This window comes from Vulpes lagopus, chromosome 5, assembly GCF_018345385.1.
Source record: "Vulpes lagopus strain Blue_001 chromosome 5, ASM1834538v1, whole genome shotgun sequence".
NCBI lineage: Eukaryota > Metazoa > Chordata > Mammalia > Carnivora > Canidae > Vulpes > Vulpes lagopus.
Genome location: NC_054828.1, coordinates 77,029,889 through 77,048,109, shown reverse-complemented (window position 1 = coordinate 77,048,109; position 18,221 = coordinate 77,029,889). Strand labels below are relative to the sequence as shown.

General features: G+C 38.6%; 1 protein-coding gene across 15 annotated transcripts in view; it reads right to left on the bottom strand.

The window, feature by feature from the left end:
• Positions 1-18,221, bottom strand: part of LOC121491101 (phosphodiesterase 4D interacting protein) — a 183,433-nt gene that overhangs the window by 55,530 nt on the left and 109,682 nt on the right. For all 15 annotated transcript variants that reach the window (XR_005987862.1, XM_041755555.1, XM_041755550.1 and 12 more), the window contains 14 exons: positions 18,020-18,139; positions 17,680-17,799; positions 17,347-17,559; positions 15,745-15,903; positions 14,735-14,848; positions 14,410-14,547; positions 13,537-13,716; positions 12,401-12,595; positions 9,553-9,720; positions 9,300-9,381; positions 5,374-5,465; positions 2,036-2,152; positions 1,532-1,669; positions 587-699 (listed from right to left, as the gene is read on the bottom strand). Coding sequence is in view for 14 of the 15 variants with exons in the window: in XM_041755555.1 (XP_041611489.1) it covers positions 587-699; positions 1,532-1,669; positions 2,036-2,152; positions 5,374-5,465; positions 9,300-9,381; positions 9,553-9,720; positions 12,401-12,595; positions 13,537-13,716; positions 14,410-14,547; positions 14,735-14,848; positions 15,745-15,903; positions 17,347-17,559; positions 17,680-17,799; positions 18,020-18,139 (1,949 nt within the window). In the remaining variant the exon portion in view is untranslated. The remainder of the gene's footprint in view (positions 1-586; positions 700-1,531; positions 1,670-2,035; positions 2,153-5,373; positions 5,466-9,299; positions 9,382-9,552; positions 9,721-12,400; positions 12,596-13,536; positions 13,717-14,409; positions 14,548-14,734; positions 14,849-15,744; positions 15,904-17,346; positions 17,560-17,679; positions 17,800-18,019; positions 18,140-18,221) is intronic.

The window sequence follows — 18,221 nt, the reverse complement described above, 5'->3', positions numbered from 1 at the left end:
AAACCAACAACCAGAAGAAACTGAATAGTAAAAGAATAAAAATTAGGAAAGAGAAAAAGGGACAAGAGTGAAGGCAGAAAGAAAAAAAAAAATAAAGGGAATATGAAATGAACCAGAACAATATAATATATGTGACTGAAAAGCAGGAGGTGCAAGCATATACACTGATCATGATTACTATCAGTGATCCTGGGTTGATATTAGCCATCATGGTAAATATATTTTCTTCAGTGATACTCAGTATCAATATCCTTTATATTCTTACTCTTAGAATGGAACAGCCTTTACCAGGACATGGGACAGAGGAAGGAAAGCGGAATACATGGAGTGCTTACTATACATACACACAAGGCAGTATTTTAGTCACCTGACAAGTCTTCTCGTTTGATCTCTGTGTAGCTATGTGAGACAGGCCCTATTCAAGATTCAAGACTCAAGACTTAGGTTCAGAGTGACCCCCATACAACAAACGACAAGTGGAGTAGCACTTGTAATTGTCTCTACCTTTCTTACTCACTGCTTTGAGGTCATAAGCACCTGCACCTAAAGAGGAATAGAAGGATAAACATTGCTGTCAGTCTCCTACCTCTCTGGATGGGCGTGGAACTTCACCAGGCTGCTGTACAGCTGTCTCTCTGCTTGTAAAGCTTCATTCAGCCGACTCCGTTCATCCACCAGCCCTTCGAGCATTAGCAGCAACTGAGGAAAGAACAGAAGCAATATGCAAACAGAGACATGAGACCTGAAGCCACAGTAGATCCCGAGAAATTAGTCAAAGTAATCTGTTCACATGCACCATGACCAAAAAAGCTATCTTACTACTTGCTTAACGTTCTATATTTTACAGTTTTCAAATCATTGTCACATTATCTTTTTTTAATCTTTAAAACTCTACAGGGCAGAAATTAAACACAGAAGCAAGAAGAAGAAAGAGGAGAGAGAATTCAGAAGCACAGGAAAGAGGCTAAGAAAAAGGACTGGAAGGGAAAGAGAGGAAGCGCCAGGAGACATACAGCTAGACTTACTCATATTCTTCATTCATTCATTCAATATTTATCAAACACATTCCAACTGCCAGCCTCTGTTCTAGGGATAAAATTATTACCTAGTAGGTGGAGGAGACCCCATCAGTCACAGACGTGTATCAGTGAGCTATAGGAAGTGCTGTAAAGAAAATGAGCTATGACAGTACACAATCAGCAGCACTTTAAGTGAACTGCTTGAGTTAAAGCCAGGATTAGAGAGAAATGAGTAGTTAGTGAGAGAGATAATAACAGAGACAGGGAGTAGAGTCAAGTAGGTCTTTTTTCAGACATCTGGCACTGAAGGAAGGTCAGCTAAAGGGTAGTAGCTACAAAGGAATTACAAATAGTTAAGGCACCAACTGCTGCTCCAGACCAAGGCAGGAAACTTTAGAGCACAAATTCTCTATGGAATCCCATCAACAGACCCCTTCAGAGATAACTGAGATTGACAACTTTTCCACTGTTTGTGTCACAGTAAAAATAAAGTTTATATTCTAACAGCTTACTTGTTGTCTTCGATTTCCTAACGTTTCCTGACCCTGTGATTCTACTGAAGCAACTTTTTCCCGAAGAAGTAAGACTTCTTGGGTCAGGCGTTCCATAGCTGGTATGTCTTCAGGATCAACCAGTTGCATCTGCAGGTCCTAAAAGTCAAGAAAAAAAAGCTAGTAATAAATCCACGGGGTGCCTGACTGGCTCAGTCAGTGGAGCATGTGACTCCTGATCTCGGAATTGTAACCTGCTATTTGGCAGAGCATCAAAGGAACAAATAGTCTACCATATTTCCAAGTGGAATATTGATAAGCCATATGAAATAATATATTCTTTATGAAATCTCAGCAACTCTAATACTAGTCAAAAATACGGTGATATTAAAAGGCTCAAACTGACAGCACATCAAGGAAATAAGGACTGGCCAAGGGACTCAAAATATACAAATGTTTGAAGATGACCCACAGCTATTCTGAGCTATAGTCATTTTCAACGATCTTTAAAAAGCTTTGAAAGACCTTTATGAGGTCTTCTTTAATCTGTATGTTCCTGGTCAGGGATTCCATGTCAGCAGCCTGCACCTGCAGCTCTTCCTCTTGCACGGCCACCATGGACTGTAGTGCAGAAAGTTCCATCTGTGGAGAGAAGAAATCCTGAAGTCAGTAGGTAGAAGACACAGTATCTGTCACAATTACTTCTGAATACCAAGGTCAAAGTTTTTCCATACTAGATCACCAACAGCCAGTAATGCAAGTGCCAACTAGAAGACAAGTAGTGTTCTACTGGATCAGATCAATAAACCACATAGTGTGGTACCAAAGGGTGTTTAATGGGAAGCTGTAATGGTAGCACTTTTTAAATTAGCACTATCAAACATATCAAATGTTTAATTAATGAGTTTATTCTGCTACTTAAAAAAATTGGTCACCATTAGTAGATGAGTCAATCCTCCCAACAACTGAATCACTACTCTTCTATTCCCCAGTAAACAGATGAAGTGACTAAGGCAGAGAAATCAAGAAAACCTGTTCAAAGTCCCAGAGCTACAAAGTGGGAGATTCAGAATGTAAACTCAAGGAAGCAGACTCAGAACACGAGGTTATAATGCCCTGTAGATTCTACACATCCATGTATTCTTTATGGTAATAGCAAGTTATTTGTAAGTACACACCATAAGGAACTATATTTTGAGATAATTAAAGAAATTGGTGTGACAAGGAAGACATGACATACAGTTGGTTTAAGGTATAGCCAAGCTTCCTAAAGAAAGCAGCACCTCTTTCTTTAAGATATAACATGTAAGTCATAAGCAGTAAGAATTTTACTTCGACTTCCATCAATGCTGACAGTTTACTCTGTGAGCTGGTGATGATTTATAACTACACAAAGTTATTTGATGTTCTGGGCTCCTGTGGTGCATTAGGAAGAAATGCTTCTCCTCATTTACTCTTCCCTGTTGAAAGACCTCAGTTAGTATAACTCCTCACCTTTCTCCATCCCTTACTCAGCCCCAGGCAGGTAAAGGGGCTTAATCTTAATGGTATATTGGGGAAGAAGAAACCAGGCAGGCTTGACACCGCTCCATCTTTCTTCTTCTTTTGGAGGCACCTGCCTGCAGGAAGCCTGTTTTTTGCCACTGCTTCTCCAAGGGCAGGCTCTTTCTCACCATGCAGAATGGTCTGCAGAGGCCCAATGTTGTCTGCGATTAGGGTAGATAAGTCTACCTAATTCTGGGGCTTGGCTAAAGGGCCCCTTGGTTCTTGCATTAAGTTCTCTACTTAACCCTTTATCAGTAATGCAGTTGATAAAATACCAAACTATCTGCCACTACGTTGTTTTATTTTATTTCTCAGTTTGTTTGGATCTTGGGTATGGAAAAAGGAATGTTACCTATTAGGCTCCTTTCAGAGACCTCTACCAATATATAGCCAGGTATTTGCCCCATATAAGAAAAATTCAAACATGAAGAAGAAAACATTGCAGCATGATAAAGGTCTGCAGTCAAGCAGACATGGGTTTGGGCTTTAAATCTTGGCATAATCTTCCTACACAACATGTAAACTGAGCTTCAGTTTTCTCAACTGTAAAACAGAAATAATACCTACATTTCAGGGCTATGTGAGAATAGAAAAAAATGTATTTAAAAGTGGCGGGCAGGCAAAGAATGAATGATAACTGTTACTACCACTATTACTATTATTTCAAGGTGGTAGAAGGAATGTTTAAAAATTCAGGAAAACCCACACGGCTTTTGGCATATATCTAATATCAGAATGTGACAATGAATATATATGGCATCGAACTGAGAGGTTGGTAATTGATTAAGAACATAAAAGTTAAGCAATATAACTAAATACAACTCACTCAAAACAACTATACATAGTCTTAATTTTATGATTCCCCCAAACAGGACAAAGCCAAAAAGTTAACATTACTCTGAAACAAGCATATATGAGAAAGACAGGAATGCCATATGGAAACTGAAATATCTGACATTGAGTAATCAGATAATGCTAGGGTGGAACCCAAAAGTAGGAGAGGAAGTAGGGGATTTTTAAAACTGGTATTTTTAAAACAACACACAGGGATCCCTGGGTGGCGCAGCGGTTTGGCGCCTGCCTTTGGCCCAGGGCGCGATCCTGGAGACCCGGGATCGAATCCCACATCAGGCTCCCGGTGCATGGAGCCTGCTTCTCCCTCTGCCTGTGTCTCTGCCTCTCTCTCTCTCTCTCTCTCTGTGACTACCATAAATAAATAAAAATTAAAAAAAAAAAAAAAAATTAAAAAAAAAAATAAATAAAAAATAAAACAACACACAATTTCATAACCTCAAAACTTGAGTCATATAATAGGAGTCTGGTTGTAAGAAGAAATACAGTAATAAGAGAAATTAAGAGGTACAATAAGACAATTTTACCACAGATATGAATACAGGTTTTGTATTATAGATCTCATTCTTGCAATGAGGTGGAACAAATCTGAGAAGCCAAGTAAACTTAATGCAGGAGCCCATGAAAATTATATTGCTAGAAATACAGCATAATGGGAAAATGATCTGCTCCAAGTAAGGGCTTCTTACCAATGATTTTAAATCACAAAAGACCTGAATTTAAATCAGCTTTGGTATGTCTTAGTTCTATGACAATTCCCCACCTCTAGGGTTTTGTTTTGTTTTGAGAGAGCTTGCATAAGCAAGTGGGGGAGGAGGAGGCGCAGAGGGAGAGAAAGAAATCTGCAATCTCATGCCCCTAAGATTCTGACTGAGCTGGAATCAAGAGTCAGATGCTTATTTGACTGAGCCACCCAGGCGCTCCTTCCCATCTCAATGTTAAAAAATAAATAAATAAATAATCAGTGTTTCACCTTCTTCATCTGTAAGTAGGGCCAATACCACTTATTTTGCAGAGCTTAAGCCTTAGTGCTAATCTAACTACCCAGTACAGTGCAGTGCATATAGCAAGAACTCAATGAACATCATTGATCATCCCCCAAATTCTTCTATTCCATGTTTCTAATACTAATTTCATGGATTCTAACGTCATACTTCCAAGCAGCAATTATATAGTATCTCATTTTTTCACAAGTCCATTACAATTATTCCAACCAGCAATGGGCCAATCGGCATTTGTCTTTTCATATTTAAAAACTTAATGGTCTCCATTTATAAACATTAAGAGCATCTTTTTGAGAAAATGTATACATAAAGCAATTCTATTTTTCTCCAGAAAGAAAAAAAAAAGCCTTACTTTGCATTTAGGCCTAGGTGTTATACTTGGACAGTTGTACTCTTTTCTATATAAACTATTTTGAAAGAAAATAACAGGAATTTAGAAATTAGCCTTACTAGAACACTCACCCGACTTTCTCGTTCTTTCTTAGCCATGAGCTCAAGCTCCTCTTTGGCATTACTCAGTTCTTTTTCCAGCCCTGCAACTGTATCCTGGTCTCCTAAAAATGAACACACAGCACTAGTTTTAATCACTATAACATCATATGACTTCTGCTGCCTTGTTTCTGATGAACTGAGTCCAAATACACAATCTCATAAAGACAACAAAAATATACACACAGGTTGTTCTTTGTAGCATTACCTGTAATAGCAAAACACAGTAATCGAACCACATGTCTATAAAAAGAAGACTGAATATACCACAGTATATACATGCAATGAAGTATTACATACAACTGTAAAAAAGAATGACGAAACTCTATGATATGGAATAGTTTCTAAAATATATTAAGTGAAACAAGTTGGGTACAGAAGAAGACATCTAGTGTAGTATGTTTTATATTAGGAAAGAACACACATACATATTACATACAGACCATAGGACTGCTTTCTCACTTTGCAAAAAGAGACGAAGGATAACCCAGAAATGAAATTGGATGTCTTCGAGGGAGGGGTGAAAACTGGAGCAATGCTTTTTTTTTTTAGAGATTTTATTTATTTATTCATGAGAGACACAGAGAGAGAGGCAGAGACATAGGGAGAGGGAGAAGCATGCTCCCCACAGGGTTTCCAATGCAGGGCTCGATCCCAGGACCCCAGGATTACGACCTGAGCTGAAGGCAGACACTCAACCACTGAGCCACCCAGGCACCCAAAACTGGAGGAATGTTATGGAAGTTTATGGATCTTCTGAGCATACTTTTTTATATATTTGAGTTGTGAACCATGTTAATGTTTTATTTTTAATGTGCAAAGTTAGTTCAGCAATAATGGGGAAGAAAAAGCCTAAAACTGAATGTTAACATAAATAAATGAACCTATAATATGCAAATAAACAATATAAGCATCCAGAAAATAAAAAAATTAATCCAAGTAATTTTTTGAACTCACTATTCTAACTGTATACCCGCAGTGGGAATGTCTTCCAATCCTTAGTCTAAGGATTAAAAAATAATAATAAAAAGAAATCTTAAAACATTATTTAGTAGATTCACTGTTGACAGTGGTATTCATGTAGCAATTCCAACCTACCTTTGTGTATTGTGCAAATGGGTAAATATATTGATGTTAGACATAACCGGTTTCTTGAGGTAAAAAAAAAGGCAAATATAAATACAAAATAAGGCAAAGAAAAAACCTGTTTGTTAAATTAGAATTAGAGAAATCAGGATCAAATACACATACATGCACACACATCCCTTAGCTCTGTTCACTTAAAAGGGTCTAGAAGCAAATGACATTCTTGTGGCTACGAACCTATCTTATGCCCAGATATTAGTACCTAACTATCATTAACCATTTAAAGGAACCAGGGCTCCCTGAAGTAACGGACAGTTCCAGGGCTGAGGCAAGGAAAGTGAAAGGTGATCACAGAACATTTCACTGTGCCAGCAAGTATGGAAGTGCTGAAAAACGGATGGAGAAACAGCAAAAGGACAGAGGAGCAGCTTGACAGGGCTCCAACTGGCCAAATCGAGGGTACTTGGGGTATCAGATGGAATAATGACAGAAACAAATAATAAAATGATTTTTTTAAAAAAAGGAATGTTAGAACACTTTGATATAAAAAAAATGAGAGTGGGGAGAATAATAGGGAAAGGTCAGCTCTTTATGAAAGAACAGATGCTTATAAACAAGGAAGAAATTTTAGAAAGAGAAGTCCCTTTTTTAAACTACCAACATAACAGCTGGTTTGGGCAAGGCTGAAAGGATGCCTAGAACTCCTGGGTGAGTGGCTGTGAGGAAAATGTCAGCCTCTCAGGATGTTAGCTGGAGGGTCTAAACACAGAAGGAGAAATGAGCCTTCACAATGGAGAGGTGTGGCAGATGTAATCATAGCCAAGGATAATACAAACCGCCATCATGTACTCCCCTGCCGTAGTACACTCAGAAAGACCTCACCCTTTAGTATCCTTTTAAAGATTTTATTTATTTATTCATGAGAGACACAGAGAGAGAAGCAGAGACACAGAGGGAGAAGCAGGCTCCATGCAGGAAGCCCGATGTGGGACTTGGTCCTGGGACTCCAGGATCATGCCCTGAGCAGACACTCAACCGCTGAGCCACCCAGACGTCCCACCCTTTAGTATCCTTGCCAAAAATGTTTAACTTGAATCGAACCATGAGGAACAATCAGAGCCAGATTGAGGGCCATTAGCTGGCCCAGAGTTTTCAAAAATGCCAATGTCGTGATATCTGGATGGCTCAGGGGTTGAGTGTTTGCCTTCAGCCCAGGGCGTGATCCTGGAGACCCCAGATCAAGTCCCACATCAGGCTCCCTGCATGAAGTCTGCTTCTCTCTCTGCCTATGTATCTGCCTGTCTCTCTCTGTGTCTCTCATGAATAAATAAAATCTTAAAAAAAAAAAAAATGCCAATGTCAAAAAACACAAAAAAGGCTAGAAAACTGTTCTAGGCTAAAGGAGACTAATGAGACATGACAACTAAATGCATTTATGGTCTTGGAGGGGGAGACACAGCCGTCGGGAACATTTCTGGGACAACAGGAACTCTGGATATGACTGTACATTAGGTGTCAGGACTATACCAAGGATAGATTTCCTGAATATGAGAATTAGTTATGTATGAGAATGGCCTTGCTTTTAGGAAATACATAATGAAGTATTTAGAAATGAAGTGTCATGATATCTAAGTAATTTTTAAATGGCTTAGAAAAAAACATCTGTGTGTGTACATGTAAAGACATAATGCAAATATGGCAAAATAATAGGTGGTGAATCTTAATAAAAGTGTATATGAGTATTCACCATTATTTTTACTTTTCTAGAAGATTGAAATTTGCAAAATAAAAAATTGCAGAAAGATACTTTCTGAAAAGAGGTGCATAGGAAGTAAATTAAACAAATCCAGCATTCTTTACTCTTTGACTGAGACAGTTTTCCTACTAAAAAATAACTACTTGCATGACTTATCTATGGAATTCCAGAATACCTTACACTATAACACTGACACAAAATTTTTATATATATTTTTTTTTAAGTAGGTACTATGGAGCCCAACACAGGGCTTGAACCGCCCAAGATCAAGACCTGAGCTGAAATCTAGTCAGCTGTTTAACCAACTGAGCCGCCCAGGTACCCCTTTACATTCTTTTTTTTTTTTTCCCCTTTACATTCTTAATATCATTAACAAATTATAAATTAATTCTCCAAGTCCACTACCTTTCTTATATAGCACTATAATCACCACTTCATTAATGATGGTGAGTTTCATTTCTAGAACTCACTGGGTATATCTCTTGCTTAATGCTACCCTAGATCCCAAACTTTTGCTCTGTGAAATTCAGAGACTTTAATAATCCCCAGGACTCATTTAAGTTTTGCTCCTACTATGTATAGTAGAGAGTTTGTTTTTAGGGAGTTCAAAGCATACAACCATCTCTTAGATGGCTATGATCCTGCCCAGTACACTGCCTCCCCCTCTCAACACTGTAATGCAGATTACATCAAGTTACCGTGAGTAGCCCTGGCCTGCTTGAAAGATACCCAGGAGAAGGTGTCAGCCCCATGGTCCTGTTGTGTAGGTTTGGAAACACTACCTCCTGCATTTCTGAGCCTCTGCAAAGCTACCTGGAAAGAATAATTGGGAGGCAATTTTTTGGGGCCAAACTGTATACCCAGAACAACAGTCTCAATTCAACATAAGATAAGGGCAGTTCTTTCTAGAAGAGACATGTCTTCAGCCTTTCAAGGAAATCTAAACTTATTTTTTTCCATTAAGGTAGGAAAAGGGAGATTCTTGGCCAAACCTGTTTACAGAGTTACAGAAAGAAAAGACAAAAGGTTCCTTAGTGAAATTAAATTTGATACTTACCTAATGAGGACCTGGGTATACTGGTATCCCCTTTGGCAGTCAGGGAAATGCTATCATCTTTGGAGGGTATATGCACTGAACCCTAAAAATTGGAAGAGTCAGGGGATTTAGAAAGGTGCAGGAACCATGATCACAATGACAAGGACCTGGCATGTTCTCATATAATTTGGTATTAAAATCATCAGACACATGCTTCACACATAAAGAGAAAAGGCAGTTGGCATGAACATCTACACAAGCATATAATTCTTACTTGATCAGTCTGCTCTCCAAGACGAGGGCTGTTGGAGGTAACTTCTGTGGGTTGGTTAGAGATGAGTGCTTGGGAAGCCATGAAGTCTTTCCCTCCTAAATACTGGCGCAGGGCCTGTAGTTCTGAATTTCTTTCCATAAGGGCTTGCACCATCTTCCCTGCAGCGGCCTAGTAAGGAAATCAAACATACCTTTAGGAAGACACTCTAATAAAACAAAATTTGTGTTCTGAAGTTATTCGTTAAAAGTCAACGGTTTATGAAAAGCCAGTGGGCTCCACCAAAATAGTTTCCTTGCTTTCAGTTTACAGGGAAAAATAGCTGAGGAGTGGAAAGAAAGTTTCTCAAAGGAAGAACACTGGAAAAACGGAGTGTAACATATCTATTACAGATAAAACAATATGAAGTTGGACCTGCCAGAACTCTTCCAGGCCAAGATGTGGAGATTCCACCTTGTGGGAGAGCAGATGTCCTTTATGCAGACACCTGCGCCTCTGGCCTGGATGTTCTTCACCCAAACATTTGTTTGGTTTATTCCTTCATATCTTTTCCTAATGATACCTCATCGGAATGGCCTCCTCTGCATATCTTATCTAAAACAGCAACCTTTTCTCTACTCCCAACTCTCCTTGTCCTGCTAAGTTTTTTTTACAACACACTTACTGTCATTTGATTTATGCTCATTGTCTATCAACTAGATATAAGTTTCCTAAGGGCAGGTTCTATGATGTTTTCTTTGGTGCTGAATCACAAGCATCCAGAACAGTGTCTGGCACATAGTAGGCCTTCAATATATATTTATTAAATATATCAGTTACATGGAGACATTTTTTTTTTTGACATTTTTCTTATCAGACCAGACAATCCAGAAAATCTGAACCTCAAAACCACCAAACTCCATTTATTTAATTTCAAATCCCAGTTTTCTAAGGCAAGTGATGGCATAATAGGAAAAGATCTAGAACATTATTTGTGACCACTACCACACAGAAAGCCTGCATTTAATCAGAAAATCTGGAAATAATAAACTAAGACTAAAATTACTGGGAGTAAAAGATGATGAATCAGAACTATATTAGCTGTTATCAGTACCAATTGTTTCTGAGGGCAATGACTACTGTTTTAATGAGAAGCTAAGCTCTTGTCATAATTTCTAAGGGAAATAAAAGAGTAACCTTACATTTTTTGTAAGTAAAATTTGGGATCTTTAGGGATCTGGACACAGCCATTTTAGAGGTAACAGTACATTGTTAATTTGCCTGAATAAAAATCTGTAGAAGAAAGCTTGTAAGAAATGCAAATTCTTGAATCTACCTATACCTCCTAATTTCTGTCCCAGGAGCAAGCCTGGGAGTCTGTTTTTAAAAAGCTATCCAGGGGAATTTCTCCTGATGTAAAATTTTAAAAGCAGATCTAGAAGAATGCAGCCATTACTCTCTTTCTTGAGTTAAAACAATCTTTTTGTAATTTCAGTCATCTGCTGGCTTCCACTATCAGCAGTGTGTAATATTTCTTTCTAGGTGAAATAAACTAGTTACTTCAAGTTACAAAGGGGTTAAGAACACTCATCGAAAGACTTGTTAGCCTCCTTCCAAAGACAAATAATTCAGTGCTTTTGTGAGGTCTATTCTAGAAGCAATTTCTACAGCTCACGGCAACATGTTTCTAAGGAAATGTATATTCACTTCAGTGGGCCTGAGGATTAGAAAAGAGGGCTGTAATCATACCATGATATAAGGAAGCATTAGAGAATATGGTCAAATAACAAAGGCAAATGCTGAGAATCTAGTCCTCCCCAAAACTGGCTGGGGGGATTCTGAGTAACTGGACCCTGAAATGCAGCACACATCTCTAGCCTTGAGGAGTAAGATATCTGGGAATGAGGATAAATTAAAAATTGATTTTTGATGGGAGCTTGGGTAGCTCAGTCCGTTAAACATATGCCTGCAGCTTGGGTCACAATCCTGGGATCAAGCCCTGCATTGGAAGGGGGAAGGGGGTGGTTCCTACTCAGTGGGAAGTCTGCTTCTCCCTCCAAGTCATGCTCACACTCTCTCTCTTTCAAATAAATAGATAAAATCTTAAAAAAAAAAAAAAAAAAAAAAAAAAGAGCTGACTGTTGAAATACCTGTGTACCAGTATTGTAAGATTAATATATCCCATGTTACTATAAGATTATTTGTCATCACAGCCTTTGAAAAGAACACAATCTTTTTTCCTATTAAGATAATTCAGATTTTAGGGGCACCTGGGTAGCTCAGTTGGTTAAGTGTCTGCCTTCAGCTCAACTCATAATCCCAAGGTCCTGGGATTGAGCCCTGTAACAGGCTCCCTGCTCAGCCAGGAGTGTGCTTCTCCCTCTGTTCCTCCCCCTGCTCCTTCTTCTCTCAAATAAATAAAATATATATTTTTTAAATATAATTCAGATTTTATAGGAATTAAGAAAAAATATGTCAAGTGTACATTTTCCCATACCTTGCCTAGAAATAGAAACTATCACTCAAGTCTTGATAATTAAGAATCAAAAACCCAAATACTCATGAACCCTATATTCCCTTCTTTCAAAATTATCAGAATACTAAGGAAAAAAATGTACATAATGCAGTTAATGGGCACGTTGTATTGTTTAGGCACCCTTCTCAATGCAAAGTGCTCTAAAATATTGCATGCTCTACTGATGGATGTAAAACTGTCATCTAGGTAACAGATTGAAGGAAGAAACCTTAACACGACATACTGTGAAATCACACACACACAGACTCACACATGCTACAAGGTTCAAATGCTCCCTATTCAGAGACTGACTATAAATGCACTTGACACCTTTCTGGTCTGTATGTTAGTCCTTACTTGGCTCTCCTGCTCCCTGGTGCTCATAGACTGAAGCAGGCCTTGAATCTCTATTTCATGTTCCACCGCTTGTTTGTTTCGATCGGTTAGCAGTTCCTGTAGCATCCTTTCCTTTCGCTGTAGGCGCTGGCACAGCTCTTCCGCTACCTCATTCTGCCCAGGTCCAAGCTTACAGAACAAGGTGGCACTCAGATCCTGAAACGGAAGGGACAGTGTAAGTTTCAGAGGAAAGAAGTCCCTCTGCTACTTATCAAGAGGTTTAATAAGAATCTGTTATAGAAGAAAGACCTTTGGGATTTTGGAGAACAAGTACCATGTTTTATTTACTTTTGTTTCCCCAGATCTAGCACAGATCTGGTACACAGAAGACTGTAAAAACACGCTCAATGAACAAACACTAACAATAAAGAAAAATACTTATAATGGCCACTTACATGTTGTTTTCTCAAGTATGCCCTTGCCCTTTCTAGGTGAAATATTACATATGCTTGCTCAGGGTATGTAATAATTAATACTAGATGAAAATAAATGGACACTCAGTCCATTTATTTATTTTCTCCCCAGTATAACTTTTATAGGGGAAACATAAAATGATAAGCTGAAAAAGAATGAACACTATACTGATTACCATGGTGACAAAGTTCCTACTTCTATACTTAGAGGTAGTACTGGTGGTTAAAACCGTGGAACCACATTGCCTGGACTGCTTCCTCGTTCTGCCACTTTAGAACTATGCTACTTTGGACAAGTTCCTTCATTTTAGAAGTCTGTTTCGTTGTCTGTAAAAGAAGGATAATAATATATACCTCATAGACTTGCCACATTCAATCAGTTAGGATTCATTAAGCAATTACAGCAGTGCCTAAAAGCATGAGCACCATCACTAATAAAAGTTAGCTATCATATTATAGGTGCATGTTTTAGTTCTAATTCTCACATGACTTATTTGAGAAAGATAATTATCACCTTGAGTTGAAGGTGGAGGAAAAAAGTCTCAGTGAAAGCCAATGACTTGCCCAGGCACAGGATGGAATTTGAGACTTGGGGCACTGGCCTCCCAGACATAAAGAGTCCCAATCCAAGACTGAGATTATGTAATAACCAAACCAATTGGCTTTAATTAACTAAAGTCTTGCCTCCACTTCTTTGTTCCTGTCATGCAGAGATGTCTGTAACTGCTGAATGATACTTTCTTGTTCCTTCTGCCAATGGCTAAATTTGGTTTCCTTTTCTTCTTTCAGCCATTGGAGGTTTTGACAGGTAGCAGACAACTGCTCTACTTCTAGGCCTTTGGCCCTCAGGAGACTCTCCATACTCTATAGTAAAAGAAAGCAAAAATAAGTCAAAGGACCACCCCACACTCCATAGGATAAACAAGACTTGATCCGTCTTTATCTCCTAAATTATCAATTTTTTGCAAAAGAAGAAAACTTATTATCTGACAGTACCGTACTAATCTTTTCTTTGGTTTTAGAAACTCTCAGCTAATTTGTTTAGAGAATAAATATAATGTATATGATAAATGAAGTATTTTTGAGGAGGCAGGCTATGCTATAGAGGAAATGAAGGACTTCTTTCAGAAGTGGCAGATGGTTAAATATATAAGCTCTACAATATATATGCGAAAATAGCCAGAGTAAATACTAACAATCAAGTGTTCTGACTATGGCTATACAAGGATATGTATATAGTATTAATGAGAAAACAACACTGTAACAGTTGTATGCTGGCAATGCTCATGTAAAAGTATATAGATGTTGACAAGGATTAGAAACAAATCAGAAGGATGTCTGAAAATCCATATTCACTGCTTCCCCCTACAAAGTCCATAGCAGAAGTACTAACACTTCTTACTTCCTAATCTATAATGATGGCTATTGTTGTTGTTTTTGTATTTTTTTTTCTCATAAAGCAAATATCTTGGTTTTCAGATAATGAGGGAAAGGGGTTGATACTTCAGGTATAGAATCTAAGTGGGAAAAGGATCTCAAGACAGGTTGTGGTCTTACCTGCATGGTAGCTTCATTAGAGGAGAGAATAGCACGCAATCTCTCTAAGTCATGATCACGCTCTCGCACAGCAAGATGAAATTGACGCAGTTCTTTTTCTTTCTCTTCCAGGGCAGAGAACTTTTCATCTATAGCCCGCTGCAAGGAAAGTAAGGATCCTAAAGCTCCTGAGGATTCACTATTGTGATTACACATATACAATGAAAATATAAAGGAAGGGAAGACCAACTCTAAAAGCAGTAAATTAAGTGTACACATATTTTTAAGTACCTATGTGAACAGAACAATCAATCCATAGTGCCATAAACAAAATCAAGGTACATACCTCCAAAGCAACATCTCGGTCTTGTATTCGCTGCCGAAGTTTCTCAAGCAACATTTCATTTGCTTCAAGGGTTTTGTCTGACTTATCTCGATACTGCAGGAGCTCCCGAAATTCCTAACAAGACCAAAAAATATTTCCTTTTATTCATTTATCTAATATGCATTGAATTCCTACACTTTGCCAAGCTATTTGTTATTCAGGATAAAAAACAAAATGTGATCACTCTCCAGGAAAACACAGGTTAGCAGACATAACAGACATACAAATTGTTAATTACTGTACACATGTGTATATGTGTGTGTGCATATATGAATTTATATATACACCATGCATATACGGCTATGTCTGTGTCGCCAGCTACTAGGGGACCACAAGATGCATGGTCTAAACCTGCCTGAAGGTGTCACTAAAGATCTTCCAAAGGGGTTACATTTACTCTAAATCTTAAAGGACTGGGAGTTTCCCCAATGAAGAGGTGGTATGGGTATTTCTATCAGAGAAAAAATGTATACACAATACATGCACATGAGGAAAAAACTGTACGTTCAGCAGAACAGAAGGGATTCAATGGGACTAAAGCTTAGAGCAGGTGGTAGAAGTAAATACAGTCATCTTCAGTGTTTCCTATTTTCCCTGATGTTCATTTTATCACATAAGTAACTGGAAATTCCTATACAGATGTCTTCACCTACTAGATTGAGAGTAGTGGCTGTATCTTCTGTCTTCCCAGCATCTAGCATAGTATCTGGTTCACAGACATGTTTAATTTGCTGAATATTTATTGCTTAAATCTTTCGGATCTATATTTATTATTTTGTACATGTGCTGATTAGTATTGTGGTTCGTGAATTGTACTTTCTATTTATTTTGTGCCCTCCTGGTTCCCACCTCTCAGTTCTCTACATGTAACAGGTACTCAACATAAGTGGACTAATATCCTGAGATTACATGAATGGAACTTTCAGAGCTCTGCGAGCCCAGTTTTAGTTAAAACCATTATGTAGACTCACCTGAAGCAGCTGCTCTTTGTGACTCAGACTATGGTTTAGGTGTTGAATGTGTTGCTCATGGGCTCTGATCTCATTACATTTTTCAGTCTCCAGGGTACGAAGCTGTTGGCTCTTACTCTGTAATTCTCCTTGGAGCTGCTGCAAGGCTTTCCGTAATTCCTGAATTAAAGAGATTCCCTTTTTCAAACAATCTAAAATTTTCACTTGGTTAGTAGATAGGGAGTCCTTAAAACTTTCAAGACATATAGAATAAAACAAAAGTAGCAGAAAAGTGCCATTCTTAAAATTACTGTAGAAAAAAAAAAAAATTACTGTAGAAATACTATACATGAATCAGGGGCACCCGGGGGGCTCAGTGGTTGAGCGGCTGCCTTTGGCTCAGGGTTCTGGGATCGAGTCCAACATCAGGTTCCCCAGAGGGAGCCTGTTTCTCCCTCTGCCTATGTCTCTGCCTCTCATGAATAAATAAATAAAATCTGGGCAGCCCCGGTGGCCCAGCAGTTTAGCGCCACCTTCGGCCTGGGGTGTGATCCTGGAGACCCAGGATCAAGTCCCACGTCGGGCTCCTTGCATGGAGCCTGCTTCTCTCTCTGCCTCTCTCTCTCTCTGTCTGTCATGAGTAAATAAATAAAAGCTTTAAAAAAAAATCTTAAAATATATATATTATACATGAATCAAATAGGATACGGGAAGCTGTGGCAACTGTGAATGGCGGTAAGATGTAAATTTCATATTATATAGTAGTCTAATACTTTCTAGTTTTAAAATGATAGCTCTAACTACTCAGCAGAACTCTGTCCCACTGGAAACCTGGATAAGCTCAAGGACAGAATATTTCTATCATCCTTTTAAATCTTTTTTTTTTTTTTTTAAAGATTCTATCCATTTATTCATGAGAGACACAGAGAGAGAGAGAGAGAGAAGCAGAGACACAGAAAGTGGGAGAAGCAGGCTCCATGCAGGGATCCTGATGCAGTACTCGATCCCGGGTCTCCAGGATCACACCCTGGGCCGAAGGCAACGCTAAACCGCTGAGCCACCCGGGCTGCCCCCTTTTAAATCCTTAAAAAGAAAATCGACAGCATATACTCTAGCAAGATAAAGGAACCACTTAATAATAATAATAATAATTATTATTTTTTAAAGATGTGGCTAACTGTACATGCCATTCCTCTGAGCTTGGTTGTTGTTTACCATTATTGTGTCTTGGTAACCTTTACTCACACTTCAAGAATAACCCCAGATGGCTCCTCCCTCATGAAGCTCTCCCTAACTCCCTTCCTCAGCCCCTCCTATATATTCCTATAGGACCCACACAGAACTCCTTTAACTCATTTTGGTATTTGCCACATGAAAATTCTGTTTATGTGACTATCTCATACTAAACTACAAGTAGCTTAACAGGAAAGAGCTTATGATATTCACTCTTGTATTTCCAGAACACAGCCCAATATCTGGCACCTGGTATGAGGGCAATAAATGTTGAACTGAATTACTCAGATTAAGCAAAGTGACTCAAGGATTCAACACAAACTGTCCTGATACAAAGTTATTACCAGGGCAAAGTTAGCATTTTTGGTCACAAAATGATTGCTGATTTACCTGATTATGTTTCCAAGATGCCTCTTTCTGCTGTTCTCTTTCATGGGCTGCAGCCTCTACAAATTGGACACATCGTTTGGCATCAGCCAGTTGGCGTTCTTTTTGACGTACCAACCTCTGGAGTTTCTGAATCTCAAGCTGGCTGTAGAACAAACCACTCTGAAGATCAAGCAGAGCCATCTGTTGCTGAGCTGGGGAAGTACCCTGTGAGTTCTGGAAAAAAAAAAAAAGTAAAAATCAATCAAGAGGACAGAAAGCACTGAGCAGCTGAGAAGACCAACAAAATCAAGACTGTGTCTGAAAAGCATGGCACTTCCTCAACCAGAATCTCACCTCCTGTCCTATGTGACCCTCAAATACATGAAGTTGTCCAAGCTGGCTTTGGTGTAGCATTTCTCGAAGCTTTGCCATTGTGTCATTTTGACCTTCAATCACCTGGTACAACTCCTCGGTCTGAAAATGAGACAGGGAGTACTGAACATGATAGTAAACTAAAAATAAATTCCACTATCTCACCTGTACAGATTTTAGAAACACTGATTTAGATTACACTACAGTTTCTCTACACTAACATCTGTTAGTCTGATGATCTGTTTCTACAAAATACAGAATATGTGTCTACTTTGATAGAGCAAATAATTTCCTCATGGGTTCCTGACTGCCAAATATTTACCTCATTTTCCCTACTTTTCAGAGTTTCCTTGAGGCTTTGAATTGTACCATCTTGCTTCTGAGATGACTCCTGAGCAGACTTTAGCTCACAGCTCATTTCATTCAGTTTCTCTTGAAGAATCTGAATTCAGCAAAGAAAAACAGGTCAATTTTTTTTACCTTCAAATGCAACCAGTAAGTCCTTCCTCAAATCTAGGTTTAAA